Below are 18,936 nucleotides of genomic sequence, written 5' to 3'. Positions count from 1 at the left end.
AAAATATTATTCATAAATAAGAAAATACACCGCTATTTGAATCCTATAAAAATAGTTAAAAAATCGAATTCCTAAAGGATAAAAAGTCAACATCCTAGTTTAAGAACAAAAACTGGATTTTTGGCGGTAGGTGAAATTTTCAACTTTCTAACCATAAATCTTTTTTTTTTTTGGGTGAATTCTAACCATAAATCTTAATATGGCAAACCATTGCTAAAAACCAAAAGAGCAGTAAATTATTCATTTGTTTTGATATTTAAAAAAAATATTTTCATTCAAAATGATTTTGACAGCATTTGCGCACAACAAATAAGGTTTGACTGGAACATAACTCCTTCAATATAAGTCAGATTTAAGCAATTTTTTATTTGTTGTCAAGCTGGTTTTATGCTCTACCTAATACAAAAAGTCTCATGTAAAAATAAAATCATTTGACCAGTCATACTTCTTAGAGATACAAGAACATTTCTCAAAATCAGAGCAGTTTAATTACTTATAGATAAGATCATATTTTCTAAGAACAGTATAAACTAAATGTGAGACTAGGTATACCATGACAATGACCAATTCCAAGAACTGTATAAACCAACTGTATGTTTTGATTGTTCCAAACTTCCAATAGCTTGCTTCTTCAATTCTGCTGTCTTTTAATTCTATTTTGATTTTTGATGACTTGATGTGGCTTATTATTGATTTTTGATGATTTGGTGCGACTTAGTGTTGATTTTTGATGACTTGATGTGGCTTAATGCTGATTATTGATTACTTGATGTGGCTTAATGTTGATTTTTTATGATATAAAATATATATTGTAAAATACTCAATAATGTTAGAAAGAGGGAAAATAAAAAATAACACTTGGGCACCTTGGTCGTCTAGGCATCGCCTAAGCGCTTAGGTACCCCTCCACCGCCTTGGGTCGCCTTGCCACCTTGACAACTATGCTTGTCACGCTGACGAGACCAAACAAGCGGGATGATACACGGCTTTCTACGCAATTCCACAATCTAGTACTCTTGGTCCTTACATTTTGTGATGATAATTCTTCAGAATCTCCATTTTCCGTCCTGCTTCCCCGTCTTCTCCCCCTCCTCTTCCAGTAAATTTTATTGCTAATGGTTAAAAATAAATATTAAGCCCAAGTGGGTTGGTCAGTTTGCAAGGATCACGTCTCACAACTAAAAGGTCATGACTCATGAGTTCAATTCTTCTTGGGGCCTATTTAAACACACACAAAACCAAGTGGTGGTCGGATGAGGGGCAAAAGATTGGCCCCTGAGCAGTATAAGCCATCCAGAGTATACAACCTCCTAAATAAAAGGTAGAGTGCAATAGAGCATATATTGGGCTCTAGTACCTTCTGGAAGATGATTGAAGCTGAAGCAGCAACCTCAGAACCCAGGAGAATGAAGATAGCCTTTACTTTGTTAACTATTTCTAACATTTCCCAAATTGGTTTTAGGAATTTTCTCATTAGTTTCTATCAAGTCGGTGCTGTTCCTTTTTTCGTTTTTGTTGCTCACTTTCCATTGCTCTCTTGGCTTCACTGCTTGTTTCTCTGCTTTGCCCCATGCTTGTAGTGGCCTTTTTACCACCAGGATCTTAATTAGTAAGCTGCTGGAACCTCCTTCAATATTGAACTTTAGTATTAGATCATATTGAGATGTTGGGAGTATAGAACTATAGTCCCACATTGGTTTTGATGCAGATCCAAGCATCCGCAAGGAAGACAAGCTGCCCTAATCAGAGGGCCTAGTGTTGGAGCCTTAGACTAGTTTTATACTTAGTTATTTTAGCCTTAGTTTTAATTTTCTGCATTCTATACTTAGTTTTTTTTTCTTCTGTTTAATTGTAAACTTAATTGAACCGGTTCATACTTGGTTCAATTTAAGTGAAATGTTCCTAGTGGCTGTTAGGATCTTATATCCTATTGAGTATTGGCTACTTAGGAATCTTTTAGATTTCAGGTGTTTTAATTGCTTTTAAGTTTTTTATTCCCACCTCTCCACGATTTCTGAAGAGAGAGGGAATCAGATTTGTTTTAGGAATCAGGCCCTTAGGCCTATTATATTAATAAAACGTGGGAGGTTCCCCTACAGAATTTTCAGATTTAAAAAAAATTGTTTTCTATGCTGCTGCCATTGTTGCTGCTGTTCAGCTCTTTGAGAGTGTTCCTTGTGGGTAATATCAAGGAGGCCTTGTAAATCATATCAAGGTGGAAGGGATTGGTGGACTCCAATCGACTCCTTGCATCTGTTAAGATCGGGAGGTCCTGCTCAAGCTGCCATTGAAGAACCTACAATCCAGTAAGTTAGTTATTAGTTTCAGACATTCCCTTCTCCTAATCCTCAACAGCCTACCCTAACATCCCCCCTTTTATTTTATTTGAATTCCTTAAACCCTAAACCAATTACAGTTTCATTCCTCCATTAATCCCCTTCGATCCCTATAAACCCTAGATATTCATTGACTTGCCCAGCCCAATTCCACCAGCCAAATCCAACCAAATTTCAACCTCAGTACCTTCACAGTCCTACCTACACTCGATCCTAGCTTCTACCCCCAAACCTTCAACTAAACCCTAGCCCCCTTTCATTCCCATTAAAACCCAAAAGCCCAAAATCTGTCTAGACCTAGTCAACCAACCAAAACCTTCCAAACTATAGCCGAATCTCCCCCCACACTGTCCCTAGCACTCGACCCAAACCTCAGTCCAAATCTCTCACTCTAAACCCTAAATTCCATTACCCCCTTCTCTCTCAAAACCCGAAACCCTAACCCTAAATTTCTGAATTTTAATTTTTCATTTAAACATCAGTCAAACCTTCACTATTAGCTTCCCCTAGACCTGCCTATCATTACCAAATAAGACCCAACCCTCTACCCTAAACATAACCCTAGTTTTGACCAAAAATTACAGTTTTGCTCAATCGGCCAACTGTTTTAGAAGATCCAGACTTGCCTGGCTCCTAGTAGACCTTTGTCTATCTAGGACTACATTAAGTTTGTTATGGTCCTTGGTGCCTTCATGTACTTGGGGAGCACTCTGTACTTAATGCCTTAAGGTTTTGAGTTGGACCCTCCAACATAGTATCAGAGCACCGGTCCCTTTGATAGTTTGTTATCCTCCCTAAGTTCTCTGTCCACGTGTAGAGCCAGGTATGCCGAAGCTACACGTGAGGAGGGGGGGGTTGACATGTTGAGAGGTATAGTCCCACATACTTGGTGCCTTCATATTCTCTAGGATCTTTCTCCACCTAATGCCTTAAGGTTTTTGGTTGGATCCTCCAACAGTTCATATGCAGAGGATGATGGCTACAATTTTCCAAGAATTTGTTTTTTATTTGACCTGTTTCCCTGGCTTAATTAGGATTCTTTAGTCCTTTGTTTTGTGTATTTTCAGAGTCCTATTTGTTCCATTGGTGATGTAGAATTGTAGACTAGTTGATGTTTGGCAAACATTGTACTAGGAGTAAGCATAAGAAGGCAGTTGGTTCACTTAATCAATTGGTGGACCAACCCATTGAGCCATAGGGCCAACTAGCCTAGCTGGGCTAGTAATGTGGGTCAGAACCAATATTATAGGCCTTAGTATTATTAGTCTTAATGGGCTTGACCTAAACCCAAGACTAAGGCTTAGCCCATACAAGTTGGGTTTGGTCATCTTTGTTATTATATTGTAAGATTAGAGCATGTGTTATGTGTGGGTGGTAGGTGGAGAGTTGGTGGAACTATTGTCAATAAGGGAGGCCCTATTGTCAAAGGGGAGGCTTCATTGTCAAAAGGGGGGGCTCCATTATCAAAGGGAGGATCTCTTGTCAAAGTTAGGTAAATGTTTGGTGACTTTGTTAGTAGTTTGTCTTGATGTGTTAGCCTATAAATAGATGTATTTTCTTCAAGAAGAAGAATAACAACATGGTTGAAGAGTTTATTTGCTTTTGTGCAATGTTATTATCCTAGTGAGAGGATGAAGGTCTGAGAGAGCCGAAACCTCCATTCCCCTTTCTATTCCTATCTTCTATCTATCCTATCTTATTCTTCTACCCCTACTCGATCCCCTGCTGTTCCAGCTATTGTGACTGCAAACTACTGTTGCTGCTACTCTTGTAAAGTCCTAGAATCCATCTAAGTTATCCATAAAGCCTGTTGTTGCTGCACAGAGGAGTGAAGGACATCTTCCACCTGTGGCTGCATCATTCCCTTAATTTCTGTTGCTAAATCGAACTCTCTGATTCAACAACCTTTTAGCTGTATTGGGCTTTGGCTTTATAGGGATTCTGACTGCAATCAAACTCCCGCTGGTTCTTACCGGTTCAAGGTCGAGTTTACATTATTTGGTATCAGAGCTATGGAAAAGGAGAGTTCTAACAACCCTAACCATTCTCTGTTGAATACTAATGATGCTCTTGCTATAGCTGTACAACAATTGACGAAAGAAATTGCTTCTATGAAGAGAGAAATGCAAGAGATGAAGGAGTCCATTAGAAATATTGATGGACAACAAACCGTGGAGAGGTTTCCACGTTATCCTCCTCGTCCACCTTAAAGAATTCCTCCTCAACCAAACTTGTGTGAAGACGAAGCTATTGACTTTGGTGTTGGACGGCAAGATGACCAACACAAAGTCAAACTGGAACTTAACAAATATAATAGGAAGGCTGATCCCATTCTATTCTTTGACTGGCCATGTGCATTGGACGATTATTTTGATTGGTTCGCTTTGACTGAAGAGCGAAAGATGAAGTTGGTCCATATAAAGCTGATTGGGGCAGCAAGAGAATGGTGGCGATCTTATGAAGAAAAGCTGTGTCGACAACATGATGAACGCACTACTTGGGACGAGATGAAGGAAATGTAACTTGGGTAGGTTGTCCACTAGATCTAAAAGGGGTAAAAGTCTTCTTCCCTTCAACTGCTTGTGGTGTGAAACGACGAGGAGCTGACCTTAACATATCTTCCGCATTAGGAGCCTTTTCAAAATGATCATTAAGGCTGAGAATTGAAACCATACCCATCTTGTCACGTATATCAGCTCTCAATCCAAATTTAAAACGGGATATAAACTAGTCATCATCCTCATCAATACCGATATGGGCCAGCAAGTTGTGAAATTTGTCCATGTATTTTTTTACGGCCAAGGTGCCTTGGTGGATGGTGTTGAGCTGGTCATGTAACTTCCTACGAAAGGTGGAAGTTAGGTATTTCTCCTTCAGTTTTTCCTTCATCTCCTCCTAAGTAGTAGGTTCATCATGTTGCCGACGCAGCTTTTCTTCATAAGTTCGCCACCACTCTCTTGCTGCCCCAATAAGCTTTGCACGGGCCAGCTTCATCTTTCGCTCTTCAGTCATAGTGAACTAATCAAAATAATCGTTTAATACACATAGCCAGTCATAGAATAGAATGAGATCAGCCTTCCCATTATATTCGTTAAGTTCCAGTTTGACTTTGTGTTGGTCATCTTGTCGTATAACACCAAAGTCAGTAGCTTCGTCTTCGTACAAGTTTGGTTGACAAGGAATTCTTTGAGGTGGACGAGGAGGATAGCATGGAAACCTCTTCGCGGTTTGTTGTCCATTAGTATTTCTAGTGGACTCCTTCATCACTTGTATCTCTCTCTTCATAAAAGCAACTTCGTCCATCAATTGTTGTATAACTATAGCAAGAGCATCATTAGTATTCAACGGAGCATGGTTAGGGTTGTTAGAACTCACCCTTTCCATAGCTCTGATACCAAATAATGCAAACTCGACCTCGAACCGGTGAGAACCAGCAGGAGATTGATTGCAGCCAGGATCCTTATAATGCCAAAGCCCAATATAGCTGAAAGGTTGCTGAATCAGAGACTTCGGTTCAACTACAGAAATTAGGGGAATAATACAGCCTCAGGTGGTAGATGTCCTTCAATGCCTCTGTGCAGCAACAACAGGTTTTGTGGATGATTTAGATGGATTCTAAGACTTTACAAAAGTAGCAGCAACAACTGTTTGCAGTCACAATAGCTGAAACAGCAGGAGATCGAGTAGGGGATGAAGAATAAGATAGGATAGATAGAAGAGAAGATAGAAGATAGAAGATAGGAATAGAAAGGGGAATAGGGGTTTTGGCTCTCTCAGTCCTTCATGCTCTCACCAGGATAATAACATTGCACAAAAGCAAATAAACTCTTCATTCATGTTGTTATTCTTCTTGAAGAGAATACATCTATTCATAGGCTAACCCTTCAAGACAAACTACTAACAAAGTCACCAAACATTTATCTAACTTTGACAAGGGAGCCTTCCTTTGACAATGGAGCCCCTCTTTTTGGCAATGAAGTATCCCCTTTGACAATAAGGCATCCTTTATTGACAATGCTTTCACCAACTCTCCACCTACCACCCACACATAACACATGCTCTAATCTTACAGTATAATAACAAAGATTTACCAAATTCAACTTACATGGGCTGGGCCTTAGTCTTGGGTCTAGGCCAAGTCCATTAAGACCAATAATACTTGGGCCTATATTGTTGGTTCTGACCCACATCACTAGCCCAACTTGACTAGTTGGCCCTATGGCTCAATGGGTTGGTCCACCAATTGATTAAGTGAACCAACCCTCTTCTTATGCTTACTCTAGCATAATGCTTGCCAAACATCAACTTGTCTACATCAGCTCCCCCCCTCTTAGAATCATTCGCCTCTGATGAATGGAGGAATGACAGGTAACCTTCATACAACTCCGGGTCAAGGCGTTTGAAGTCATCAACGTGTATCCATGTGCTGTCCTTGACTGGTCGACCTTTCCACTTGACTAGGAAAGAATAGTATCCTTTACCACCCCTAATCATGGTAAACTTGTCATCAAACACTTTATCGATCACATCTTCAGTTGGAGTGACAAATTGGGGAAGCCAAAGAGCATGTGCTATGTCACCTTCGTCTGAATGGTGTCTAAGGTAGATGGTAAGGTCAGCCACATTAAACACGTTACTTATCTTCATGTCTGGTGGCAGCTCTAACATGTATGCATTAGTTCCAATGCGTTTCAGCACTTTGACAGGCCCCATTTTTGTTGGCTGAAGCTTGTGATTGGCACCTGGAGGGAGACGTTCAAAAGCAATTTGCACAATCACCATATCACCTGGTTGGAACTCAACATTATCTTCGATGGCAATTGGTGGCAGCTTGGTAGTCTTCATTGCTGAGGGCAATGCGTCGTCTAACATCAGCATGCTCTTCAGTGATGTGCCTCAAGAATTCATCGGCCTCAATGCTAACTCTTGCTTGAGGTGATAGTAGCATTAAATCAACGGGTCTCTTGGGTTGAAGGCCAAGTGCAATCTCAAACGGTGTTCGTCTAGTGGTACGATTAACAAAGCTGTTATATGCAAACTCAGCTATGTCCAAAAGAGAGGGCCATGTCTTCTCATGGTCGCGAACAACACACCTGAGTAGTTTCCCTAAGCTCCTGTTGACCACTTCTGTCTGCCCATCTGTTTGAGGGTGGAATGCCGTTGAGAACTTCAACCTGTGTTCGTCTTCATCCAAAGTGTCTTCCACAAATAGCTCATAAACTTCACATCGCGATCAGAAACTATGGATTCTGGCAGTCCATGTATACGAGCAGTCTCTTGGGAATATCTTGGCAATGTGGCTAGCATCAAGTGTCTTTTTGAATGGAATGAAGTGTGCCATCTTGGATAATCGATCAACCACCACAAATATGGAATCATAACGCTCACGCATTGATGGTAATCCAAGGACAAAGTTTTATGGTTTTATCAATTTCAGTTTTATAAAGGACCTGAAACAGGGATGTAAGCAGCAGTTTTATGATTTTATCAATTTTAGAAGAGGGTTGGGTATGCCGCCAGCTTTTGGTAAGCTAGCGGCATACACCAATCACAGGGCTGGACACAAGAGGGCAAGGAGGTCTTTTCCAAGGGGGGAAGGAGAGAGGATGACAAATGCTGGGCACCCTGGCAGCGTGCCCAGCCTTTTCCCTATCAATTTTAATCAATTTGTTTCAGCCTTTTACACTCGTCTTCAACTTTTTCCGAGTTATGAATTCAGAAAACCTTGAGCCTTGGTTGCTTTCTATGGTACGAATCCAAGCTATGCATGCATGGACATTTTTTGTTATATGAATGTGAAGTTTCTCTAATGCTTCTAATGGTCTGAATATAATTCTTTTTAATATGAGTTATTTGTTCCATTAGTTATTTTTGGTTCTTAAAAAGCTTTCATTCCTTTAGCTTGTTATACATGAGGGCTGCAGTTTTAACATCCTACACTTGTGAAACACCACAATCTACCCCCCCCCCCATAATAAACATTTCTTAATGGATTTTGTTGTGCTTGAATTGTCTAGTTGATCATGTTTATAGCTTCCTAGTAACTTTGTAGGTTTTATTTTTCTGTGCTCTGTTGTATACAACTATTGGATTATGAGGATTGTACTGTAGTATTTATTATATACGTGTTGCCATGATGAATTTTGCAGCATGAAGGAAAACTATGTATCTTTCTTGAGCTTGTAACCCGAGGTTCTCTGGTAAATGTTTATCGAAAGTATCATCTCGGAGATTCCCAAGTCTCAGCCTACACGAGGCAGATCCTGAGTGGTTTGAAATATCTTCACGATCGAAACGTTGTTCACAGGTGTTGCAACTGAACTTGTTTGATTTTTTTTTTTGTGCCTGGTTGTCTGTAACAATTATTGCTTATTCTTTTGATAATAACACTCTTTGTGGTAGATTTTGATAATAACACTCGAGAGGTTCTTTTTCTTAGATCCTATGTAGCATACTTATATTTGTCTTACTTTGTAAGTTGTTGTATCACATTAAAAATGCACATGGTGCTTCATTATGCCCGTGCTAACAATAGGCATGTCTCTAGGATCTTAGAGTTAGATTATCTGCCTTTGTTTCTCAAATTGTCCTTTTCTGAGAGGGGAAAAGTTAGATTTATCTCAGGGAGCCTTGCTTTGTTGGCTGGTGTTTTATTACTTGCTTCAGTATCTGTTCTTCACAGTGTGTTACTAAGTTTTGAAAGCTGTCTGGTTCTGTCCTAGATTGGCCTGCTGGTCTTGTAGTGATTGGGTTGATGCATTGAAATGCTCTACAGTGTGCATTGTAATGGATCTCTACTACTGATTTTCGATAGCCCTGGCAGTTGGCACAATTTGGGTCTTTAGGTTCTGTATTACCTTGCTTTTTCCTATTAATATAGGAATATGGTTCAGGATATAGGCAGAAAGAAAAAAAAAAGTCTTTGCTGAATTATTGGTGTTGTTCCAGGTGCATCTGCATTAAAGAAAGAAATAATAAGTATACAAAACGTTTCTTAGTAGTAGAAGTATTTCCAGGTCTATCTGCAACATGGAATTGCTCAAGTGTATTAGTTCTAGTTACTTGAGAAGCCATTCATTCCTTTTTTTTTGTTTGTGTGGCATTTGTTTGATTAGGAAGGCACATGTTGTAAAAGCAATGGTGGATCCTGAAGTAATTTCAGCAGATGTTACATGTTGGTTGTTAACATACTGTGTATTGATGCTCATCACTATCATAAAGATTGTGTGGCTACAAATTTTATCGCATTATATTCAGAACCTAAACTGTATTTTATTAAGCTGTGTAGGATCGTATAGGCAATCTAGGGGGGTGAATTGGGTAATGCAGAATGTTAGCCCCATTTCGATTTCTTATCGCACTATCTTAAACTTCCAATGATTCGTTAGTTAAATAAATACACAAAAAGTAATGGAGGAGATAGGAAAGAAGAGAAGAAGAAGAGAGTGCACACACCAATTTATAGTGGTTCCGCATGGCCTCAATACCATCCTACGTCTACTCCCAAAGCCCGCGCCAGCTTGGAACTAACACAATCTCCTTGGAGGGTAGGAGAAACACCTCACATTGATCACTACCGTGATCAATTACACAAGGAACAGGGCCTCAATAACCTTCACCACACAATCACCATAAAAGTGGTAAACAATGGCTCATAGGCCAAAATATAAGTTTCCTCTTATATAGGCAGATAAGTAGGTTGAAGCTCTCGTATATTTTGATCCCTTTGCTTGGATGCTTATTCTCAACATGTGATATGAGACTCCCTTTGAATCTCAATAGCTTTTGATCAATCACTCATATGATTTGCAAGTTTAAGCTCACTTGGACTGTGGATTTTCCAGTTTTATTCCTGCAGGGTTTTCCACAATTTGTCCAAAGTATCTCTTATGAAATCCTAATTGTTCTCTTATTTATAGAGAAAGTTCCAATAGTATAAAAACTAGCCATTATGCTTCTTAACGGACTAATTTTGTCGTATGTTAAAGGCTTCCGCTGCATCTACTACATTGATACCTGCCAATTCTTTCACCCCATCAGGGAACATGTAATTCGTTTGTGGGTTACTGTGCATCGGTAGTCTCCAGTCCATGAATTATAGACTCCGGTGTCACTGATCATATGACTGGGTCCTTTAGCCTTCCACAAATACTCTTCCACTTCTGGCCAGGGCAAAGTCAGAGTAGCCGATGGTTCCCTCTCATCTGTTTCTGGCTTGGGCTCCATCCGCTGCTCCACTTCCATTACTTTATCTTCCATTTTGCATATTCCTAACTTTACTGCTAATCTTCTTTCCATTAGTAGTCTCACTAGAGATTTGAATTGCAACGTCCCATTGTGTTTTTCAGGATCTAGTAACAGGGAAGACGATTGGATGTGGTAGAGTGCATGGTGGATTGTACTTGCTTGATGATGGTTGTCATCCCCCAACTGCATTACCCTCTCAACTATATCAGAAATCCTCGGTCTCCTCTGAATTACAGCAACGACATTCTCGATTAGGTCACCCCCCCTTAGGAACTTTATCTCTTTTATTTCCAGCATTAGTTAAGCAATGTAATAAGGATGATTTTTTTTGCAAGGCTTGTATTCTGGCCAAATAGATTCAACTTATTCAGTTTCCAATAAAAGAAGTCTTTCTCTTTTTAATTTGGTTCATACTGATGTGTGCGGTCCTAGACGTAAGCCTTCTCTTTCTATCCATTTGTTTGTTTCCCTTATCGATTGTCACTCTAGGAATACAGGGTGTATATGATGCACACTAAAAGAGGTTTTTTTTTTTCATGTTTTCAGCAGTTTCATAAATTGGTTCAGACCCAGTTCAATGCCACCCTCAAAATATTGAGTGACAATGGCAAAGAATAGATGGAAGGTCAATTCCAACAATACCTAGCTGCCCATGAGATTATTCACCAGACCAATTGTGTCGATACACTAGCCCAGAATGGAATGGCCGAAAGGAAAAATCACCGCTTATTGGAAGTGGCTCAGGCCCTTATGTTTGCCCATTATGTTCCCGTGCAATATTGGGGGGATGCTGTCCTCACTGCAGCATAAATTAATAGGATGCCTACTCGGGTCTCGTACACCAGTTGAGCTTTTACATGGCTCCTCCTCCTTTGTGGTTCCCCCTAAGGTCTTTGGCTGTGTCTGTTGTGCTCGGGATACCCGATCCTCTGGTAAGCTTGAGCCCCTCGGGCTTTGTTGCATTTTTTTGGTTACAGTAAGGATACAAGTGTTACTTTCCTCCCACCAGATGTACTATGGTCAGTAGTGATGTTATTTTCGATGAGGCCCTTTCTTATTATTCATCACCACCTCTTTAAGGGGAGAATTTTAGTAAGGATGTGTTGACTCTTGAGGCTCCTCTTTAGTATGCCCTACCCGAGTCTGTTCCTATTGTTGACACTGATCCTCCTGCTCCACTTACTTCTGCCCCTCTTTCTATCGCGGGTAAAGGGGATCCTATATAGGAGAGACTATGGATATTGGTGATGATGAAGTTCCTGTTCAGGGGGAGCTCACTCTAGTTTAGAAAACCATTGGTGAGTTTTTGAGGAGAATTGATGATTCTAATCTTAAAGTCTATTAGAAAAGCCGTACCAGAAGCAAGCAGCTTCAATCCACTGCAGCACCAGTACCCATCCAGTACCAACCCTGGATCTAGAGCCTACTTCTCCATCTGGTAAGACCCCTTCTTCTGAGTTACCTATTGCTGTTCGCAAAGGTACTCGGGCTTGTACTCAACACCCCATATCTCATGTTGTCTCTTATGACCATGGTATAAAATCTCGCGAAATATCGCGATATATCGCGATATTTCAGAATTTCACATGACCGAGATACTAAACAAGGTCGAAATAAAAAGTATTAATAACTGCCGATATATCGAGATATTTCGACGATATATCGTGGAACTCACGATATATCGCGAGATATCACGATATATCGCGAGATATTGTAAAGCTTATATAGTGTCACATTCAAAATCCTTATAAATTTCATATTTCGCAGCTCTTGGTCGATATTTCGACCGAGAGCTGCTGAAAATGAAATTTTCTCTTCTTCCTCCCTTCCAAGCCTCATTAAGCTCCTTGTCACGGGAAGACGTCGGAGGGTCATCTAAGCTCATCATCCAAGCCTAATTTCATTATTTAAGGTAAATTATATTTCTCTAAAACTATTTTTTAAAAAAAACTTTGTACAAATGTTGTTGGATGTTGATGATATTAATATATGTTAGACACCTGAGGCCGATCTGACCTCACGGTGTCGAAATTTTTTCCCATATGTATTTTTTTATTTTTTTCTGGTTTTAAAAATTCATTTTCCTACAACTAAAATAGGAAATAATTAAGGGTAATATGACTTAGATGGTAATGAATTAAATATATGTTAGACACCAATGGCCGATCTACGGCTTCACATTATCGGATTTATTTTTCTGCTCTTAAATAATTCTTTTAATTTTCGAAAATTAAGAAAAATATATAAAAAATTAGTTTTTTTGTTTTTTTTTTTTTTTTTTTTTTTTTTGGGGGGGGGGGGGGGGTATAAAAAAAAAACAGAAATAAATAAGTGGATCTTGCGCCGGCGCCAACATCATATCACAGTGGATCATCTTCTTCACGATTTGATCGATCGATTGGTAACCCTAGTTTATATCCTAGGATAGGTTACCTACAGACGTTGATGATTCCATTTACGTGACACTTGTGGATGACTACACTCGTTTCTTCTCCGATTCTATACCGTGGTCCACATATGTCATTCAAACAGAGCAATGGACGCCGACTCCCGAGGCATGAGTGGGATTGATCCAGGAGGCACAAAGAACTACTATTAGCGAGTTTAGCACTTGTAATTTGTAACTTAAGTTGTGATTTCATTAATCTATGTGTATTTAACTATTTATACATTAAGGTCGGCGTAGTATGTCAATCAAGTGCAAGCCCAAAACACCAATTTGAATTCACATTTTTACAATTTTATGGTTTAAATGTGTTTATTAAGCTTAAATAAGGCTGTCCATGAAGTTTCGAGGCCTAAATATGGCGAAATACCCCGAGATGGACCCCGAAATATTGCGAGAAAAATGCAATATTTCGAATATTCATGATATCTCGGATATTTCGGATATCTCGGTAGGCCCGAGATACCGATATATCGCGAGATATAGTACTATGCTTATGACTCCCTTGCTCCATCTCTTCATGCATTTGTTTCTTCTCTTTCTTCTGTACATATTCCTCAGAATTGGTAGGAAGCTTTGGTAGATGGAAAGGGGAAGGCAAGAATGATGGAAGAAATGAAAGCCTTACAAAAATTTTTTGCATGGGAGCTTGTGGTTCTTCCTTCAGGGAAAAGACCAATTGGATGTAAATGGGTGTTTGTGGTAAAACAGAAAGTGGATGGCATTGTGGATAGATATAAGGCACGACTTGTGGCCAAGGGGTTCACTCAGACATATGGGATTGATTATCAGGAGACCTTTGCTCCAGTTGCCAGACTAAACACTGCCTGAGTATTGTTGTCTTGTGCTGTAAATCTGGGATGGGGTCTGCAACAGTTGGATATGAAGAATGCCTTCCTCCATGGAGAGCTCATTGAGGAGGTATACATGGATATTCCACCAGGTTTCTCATGTGACCAAACCCAAGACAAGGTTTGCAAATTGAAGTGTGCACTTTATGGTCTGAAGCAGTCACCTCGAGCGTGGTTTGACAGGTTTCATAAGGCTATGATTTATGTAGGCTATAAATAGAGTAATGCTGATTATACTTTGTTTATCAAAAAGGTTGGTGATAAGATCACCATTCTCAAATTCTCATAGTCTATATTGATGACATTGTGGTAACCGGAAATGATGGTGATGAGGTTAGTTGGCTGAAGAGTTTTCTTGGACAGGAATTCGAAATTAAGGATATGGGAAAACTACAATACTTCCTTGGAATTGAAGTTGCTCGATCTTCAAAGGGCATCTTTCTCTCTCAAAGGAAGTATGTCTTGGATTTATTGTCTGAAACTGGATTGTTAGGATGTCAGCCTTCTGATACACCTATGGATGCTAATGTGCGACTCAAGGAGGAGGGTGAACCCGTCATAGTTCGAGAACTCGCGAGATCTCGCCGAGTTTCTCGATTTTTGGAAAAAACGAGACGAGACCTTAGTCGAGTCCTAAAAGTGTGAGATCTCGCTGAGATCTCGGTTTAAGATCTCGTTTTGAACCATTTTTATGAGGCATATTTTCCATATCTCGCTGAGATCTCGGATCTCGGGTTGATATCTCGGTTTGATCCATTTTAATGCCCATCTACCCTTTTAATGGCCCATCTACCATTTTAATGCCCATCTACCCTTTTAATGCCCCATCTACCATTTTAATTCCCATCTACCCTTTTAATGGCCCATCTACCATTTTAATGCCCACCTAAGTTACTCCTTTAATGCCCATCTACCATTTTATGTGTAGAGTAGGGTATTTTAGTACGTCGTCGCCCTCGACGCCTACCAACCTATGGTCCTAAGTGAAACTCATATTTGGACTTTGTTTTTGCAAAATCTGATAGTGCCATTGTGTTTAAATGGCCTAAAATAGGCTGAATACCAAGTTTCAAACCCAAACTAGGTCTAAAACCCACCGAGATGAGGCTTCGAGTCGGAAAAAAAAGCACAAACTCGCCGAGATCTCGACTCGACTCGGTTTTTCCCAGAACCGAGTTGGTTCCGAGATCCGAGTTTTAGAACCTTGGAACCCGTTGATAAGAGTCGATATTAGCGTTTGGTAGGGTCATATACACGTCCTGACATTGCTATAGCTGTGAGTCTTGTAAGTCAGCTTATGTATTGTTAGAAATCAGAACTAGCTAACCAGCAGAAGAAAAAGAAGAACAAGAAGAGAAGAGAAGAGAAGAGAAGAGGAAGGAGCACACTGCCGTGAGAAGGAAGCAGCAACTTGCAATAGAAGATAGATTCTATCGTAGGCCTTGGGTTCTATTTATAATTAAGTCAAAGTAAAAAGGGTAAGTTGGTTAGGGTTTTATTAGGAAATTACCCCCAAGCCCTTACCTATTACAACTTAACAAATAAAGACTCAAAACATAGAAAATTACATAGAACCCAAAAAAACCCAAAATAGCAATGACAAAACTACCCCTAATTCTCAACACTCCTCCTCAAGCTGGAGCATATAGCCGTATAGGTCTCCCATGCTCAGCTTGTTCCAACAGGTGCGGAAATTAGGAGCAAACAAGGATTTGGTGGAGACATCAGCTAGCTGATTCGAAGACGAAACAAATGGAGTCTCAACTAGCTTTTTGAAGACGGCATCACAAACAAAGTGACAATCTGCTTCAATATGTTTAGTCCGTTCATGGTAAACAGGGTTACTAGCAATGTATATAGCTGCCTGGTTGTCATAGTACATCTTCATCGGTGTAGGCATAGGTAACCCCATCTCAAGTAGAAGAGACCTGAGCCACATCAACTCAGTTGTAGTGTGGGCCATCGCTCGATACTCTGCCTCTGCACTCGATCGAGCAATAGTAGTCTGCTTCTTACTACGCCACGAGACAAGATTACTCCCAACAAACGTACAATAACTTGTAGTGGAATGGCGATCACTTGCCGATCCTGCCCAGTCTGCATCAGAATACGCAACCGGATCCATATGCCAATTAGGACGATAAATCAGCCATTTACCAGGAGCACCTTTCAAATAATGAAGAATACGAATGGCAGCATCCCAGTGAGCTTTCTGAGGAGTTTGCATAAACTGGCTTAGAAGTTAGAACACCAACAACAATAGAGTTGTCAGGTTTCATGACAGTAAGATAAATCAACTTTCCAACTAAACTCCTGTACTGATGTGCATCCTTGAGAAGATCGCCATCATCTACCCCAAACTTCTGATGAGGATCCATGGGAATATCCACTGGCTTGGATGCAAGCATTTTAATATCAGACAAAAGATCTAACACATATTTCCTCTGGGAAAGACTAATACCCTTCTTACTTCTCACAACCTCAATGACAAGAAAGTAGTAAAGATCACCTAAATCCTTGGTTTGAAAATTCTGTTGTAAGTAAGCTCTTACCTCAGCAATGCCTGACACATCATCACCAAAAACAATAATATCATCAACGTACACAACCAGAACCACCAACTTGCCACTACGACGACGAACAATTACAGAATGATCAGAATAACACTGTGAAAAACCGCACGATACAACTACGGTACTGAACTTCTCAAACCATGCTCTGGGTGATTGTTTGAGGCCATTGATTGCTTTCTGCAATTTACATACCCGCATACTAGTCTCCCCCTGAGCAACATACCCAGGAGGTTGCTCCATATACACCTCCTCATGAAGATCACCATACAAGAAGGCGTTTTTAATAACCAACTGAATCAAGGGCCAATCAAAATTAAATGCCATTGGAACCTCTTCCTGTGGTATTGTCCTGTCACGTCGCTGATAAACCTGCAATGGTGGTGTAGGGAATGGGACAAGAGTAGGGACAGGAGGAGTATCAACATGCCACTCATCCTCAGAGACAGAAGAGGAGGAAGAAAAATAAGAATGATCCTCAAAGAAAGTGACATCAGCACTAACAAAATACCTATGGGTGACAGGGTCATAACACTTGTACCCTTTCTGGGTACAAGAATATCCAAGAAAAACACACTTAGTGGACCGGGGAGATAGTTTGTCAGAATGAGTATGTAGATTGTGAACAAAACAAATACACCCAAAAACAGGAGGAGGTAAATGAAAAGTGGGCTGACCAGGAAAAACAATGGAAAATGGTGACTTGTCGGTAAGAATAGAAGAAGGCATTCGATTAATCAAGTAACAGGCAGTAAGCACCCCTTCACACCAAAATTGCTTTGGAACATGCATATGGAACATGATAGTGCGGGCAACCTCAAGTAAATGTCTATTTTTTACGTTCCGCCACCTCATTTTTTTGTGAAGTGTAGGAACAACTAGTTTGGTGAATCATTCCATGAGACACAAAAAGCAGAAATACCACGTTGAACATACTCCAAAGCATTATCAGAATGAAAAATTTTAATAGGTTAACTAAATTGAGTTGTGATTTCATTATAAAAATTTTGGAATACAAATATAAACTCGGAACGATCCTTCAAGAGGTATAACCAAGTGAGACGAGAATGGTCGTCCACAAAAGTGACAAAATACATGAAACCACTCCGATTCTTAACACGACAAGGACCCCAAATATCCGAATGGACTAAAGAAAATAAAGACGAATTACGAGCCATAGTATGGGAAGGGAAGGAGGCACGGTGATGTTTTCCCAACTCACAGGCTTAACAGTCTAGCCGAGACACAGACTTAAAAGAAGGAAATAACAACTTTAACCTAATTAAAGACAAATTACCTAAACGACAGTGCCACTGGAACAGAGACACCCCACCAATAGAAGCAGTAGCGGCAGACGAGGCAGGAGCACCATGGTCAAGGTAGTAGAGTCCATCTTTTTCACACCCTCCACCAATCTTCTTCCTTGTGTGAAGATCCTGAAAAACACAATAAGAAGGAAAGAAAGTCACAGAACAATGTAAAGCTTTAGTTATTTGACTGACAGAAAGAAGATTCAACGGTAATTGAGGGACATGTAACACAGATGAGAGACTCATGGAAGGATTGGGTAAGATGGTACCATGCCCAGAAACTGCAGTAGAAGAACCATTTGCAAGAATAACAGGTGAAGATGAATGTGTATGTGAATAAGTGGTAAATAACGATGACTCACTAGTCATATGAGCAAAAGCCCCAGAGTCAATAATCCAGGATGGAGTAGTAGTGGTAAGAAGAGCAGGTGTACCTGCATGAGCTAGAGTTGCAGAAGAAGATGAGGGCCCGGTGGATGTAAGACTGGATGCCTCCAAGTGTTGTAAACGCTGCAATATCTAGGAGAGATCATCACGGTGAGGAGTTGTGGTAGAATACTATCTGGTAGGGAAACCTGTGGAGGATCACTACGGGCAGCACCATCTCTACCTCCGTCAGACACTGCATGATTGGCAGATTGAGGTGCCCAATCGGGTTTGCCATGCTTGTCCCAACAAAAATCAACCGTGTGACCAATTTTGCCATAGTGAGTACCCTTCCGAAAAGGCTTATCACCTGACTGACCACCAGTGCCACGACCATCTCCACCACCACGACGTCCTCCCCCTGAGTTACATCCACGACCAGCCACAAAGGCAGAATTCTCCTTGGGAGTAGAGTCAGTTTTTCCAGGAAGAGAGATACGCTATAGGCGGGAGAACGTATCAACAAGAGTAGGAACAGTTTCTCCAGCAAGAATATTCCCCTTCATAGATTTCAAATCAGAATCTAGTCCAGCCAGATATTTAGACACAAAAAATTCATTTCGCTGTGCTTTTAATTTGTCAATATCGGTGGTGAGGGGCTGAAAAACATTTAATTCCTCAACAAGACCTTTAAAAGTGCTGTAGTAGTCTTGGAGAGGCTTTTTGGACTGCCGGAGCTGAAAAAGTTTCTCATTTAAGTCACTGACTTGGTTCATGTCTTTCTCCTGTGAATAGGTGTCCTTCAAATCA

General features: G+C 40.3%; 1 protein-coding gene across 2 annotated transcripts in view; it reads left to right on the top strand.

Annotated features, from left to right (window-relative positions):
* LOC122662248 (mitogen-activated protein kinase kinase kinase 1-like) overlaps nt 1-18,936 on the top strand; it is a 59,614-nt gene that overhangs the window by 19,623 nt on the left and 21,055 nt on the right. For both annotated transcript variants that reach the window (XR_006332995.1, XM_043857831.1), the window contains exon 4: nt 8,486-8,643. Coding sequence is in view for 1 of the 2 variants with exons in the window: in XM_043857831.1 (XP_043713766.1) it covers nt 8,486-8,643 (158 nt within the window). In the remaining variant the exon portion in view is untranslated. The remainder of the gene's footprint in view (nt 1-8,485; nt 8,644-18,936) is intronic.

The sequence above is a fragment of the Telopea speciosissima genome, chromosome 5 (genome assembly GCF_018873765.1).
Source record: "Telopea speciosissima isolate NSW1024214 ecotype Mountain lineage chromosome 5, Tspe_v1, whole genome shotgun sequence".
NCBI lineage: Eukaryota > Viridiplantae > Streptophyta > Magnoliopsida > Proteales > Proteaceae > Telopea > Telopea speciosissima.
The sequence above is the reverse complement of the archived record's forward strand: the minus strand, read 5'-3'. Positions and strand labels throughout refer to the sequence as shown.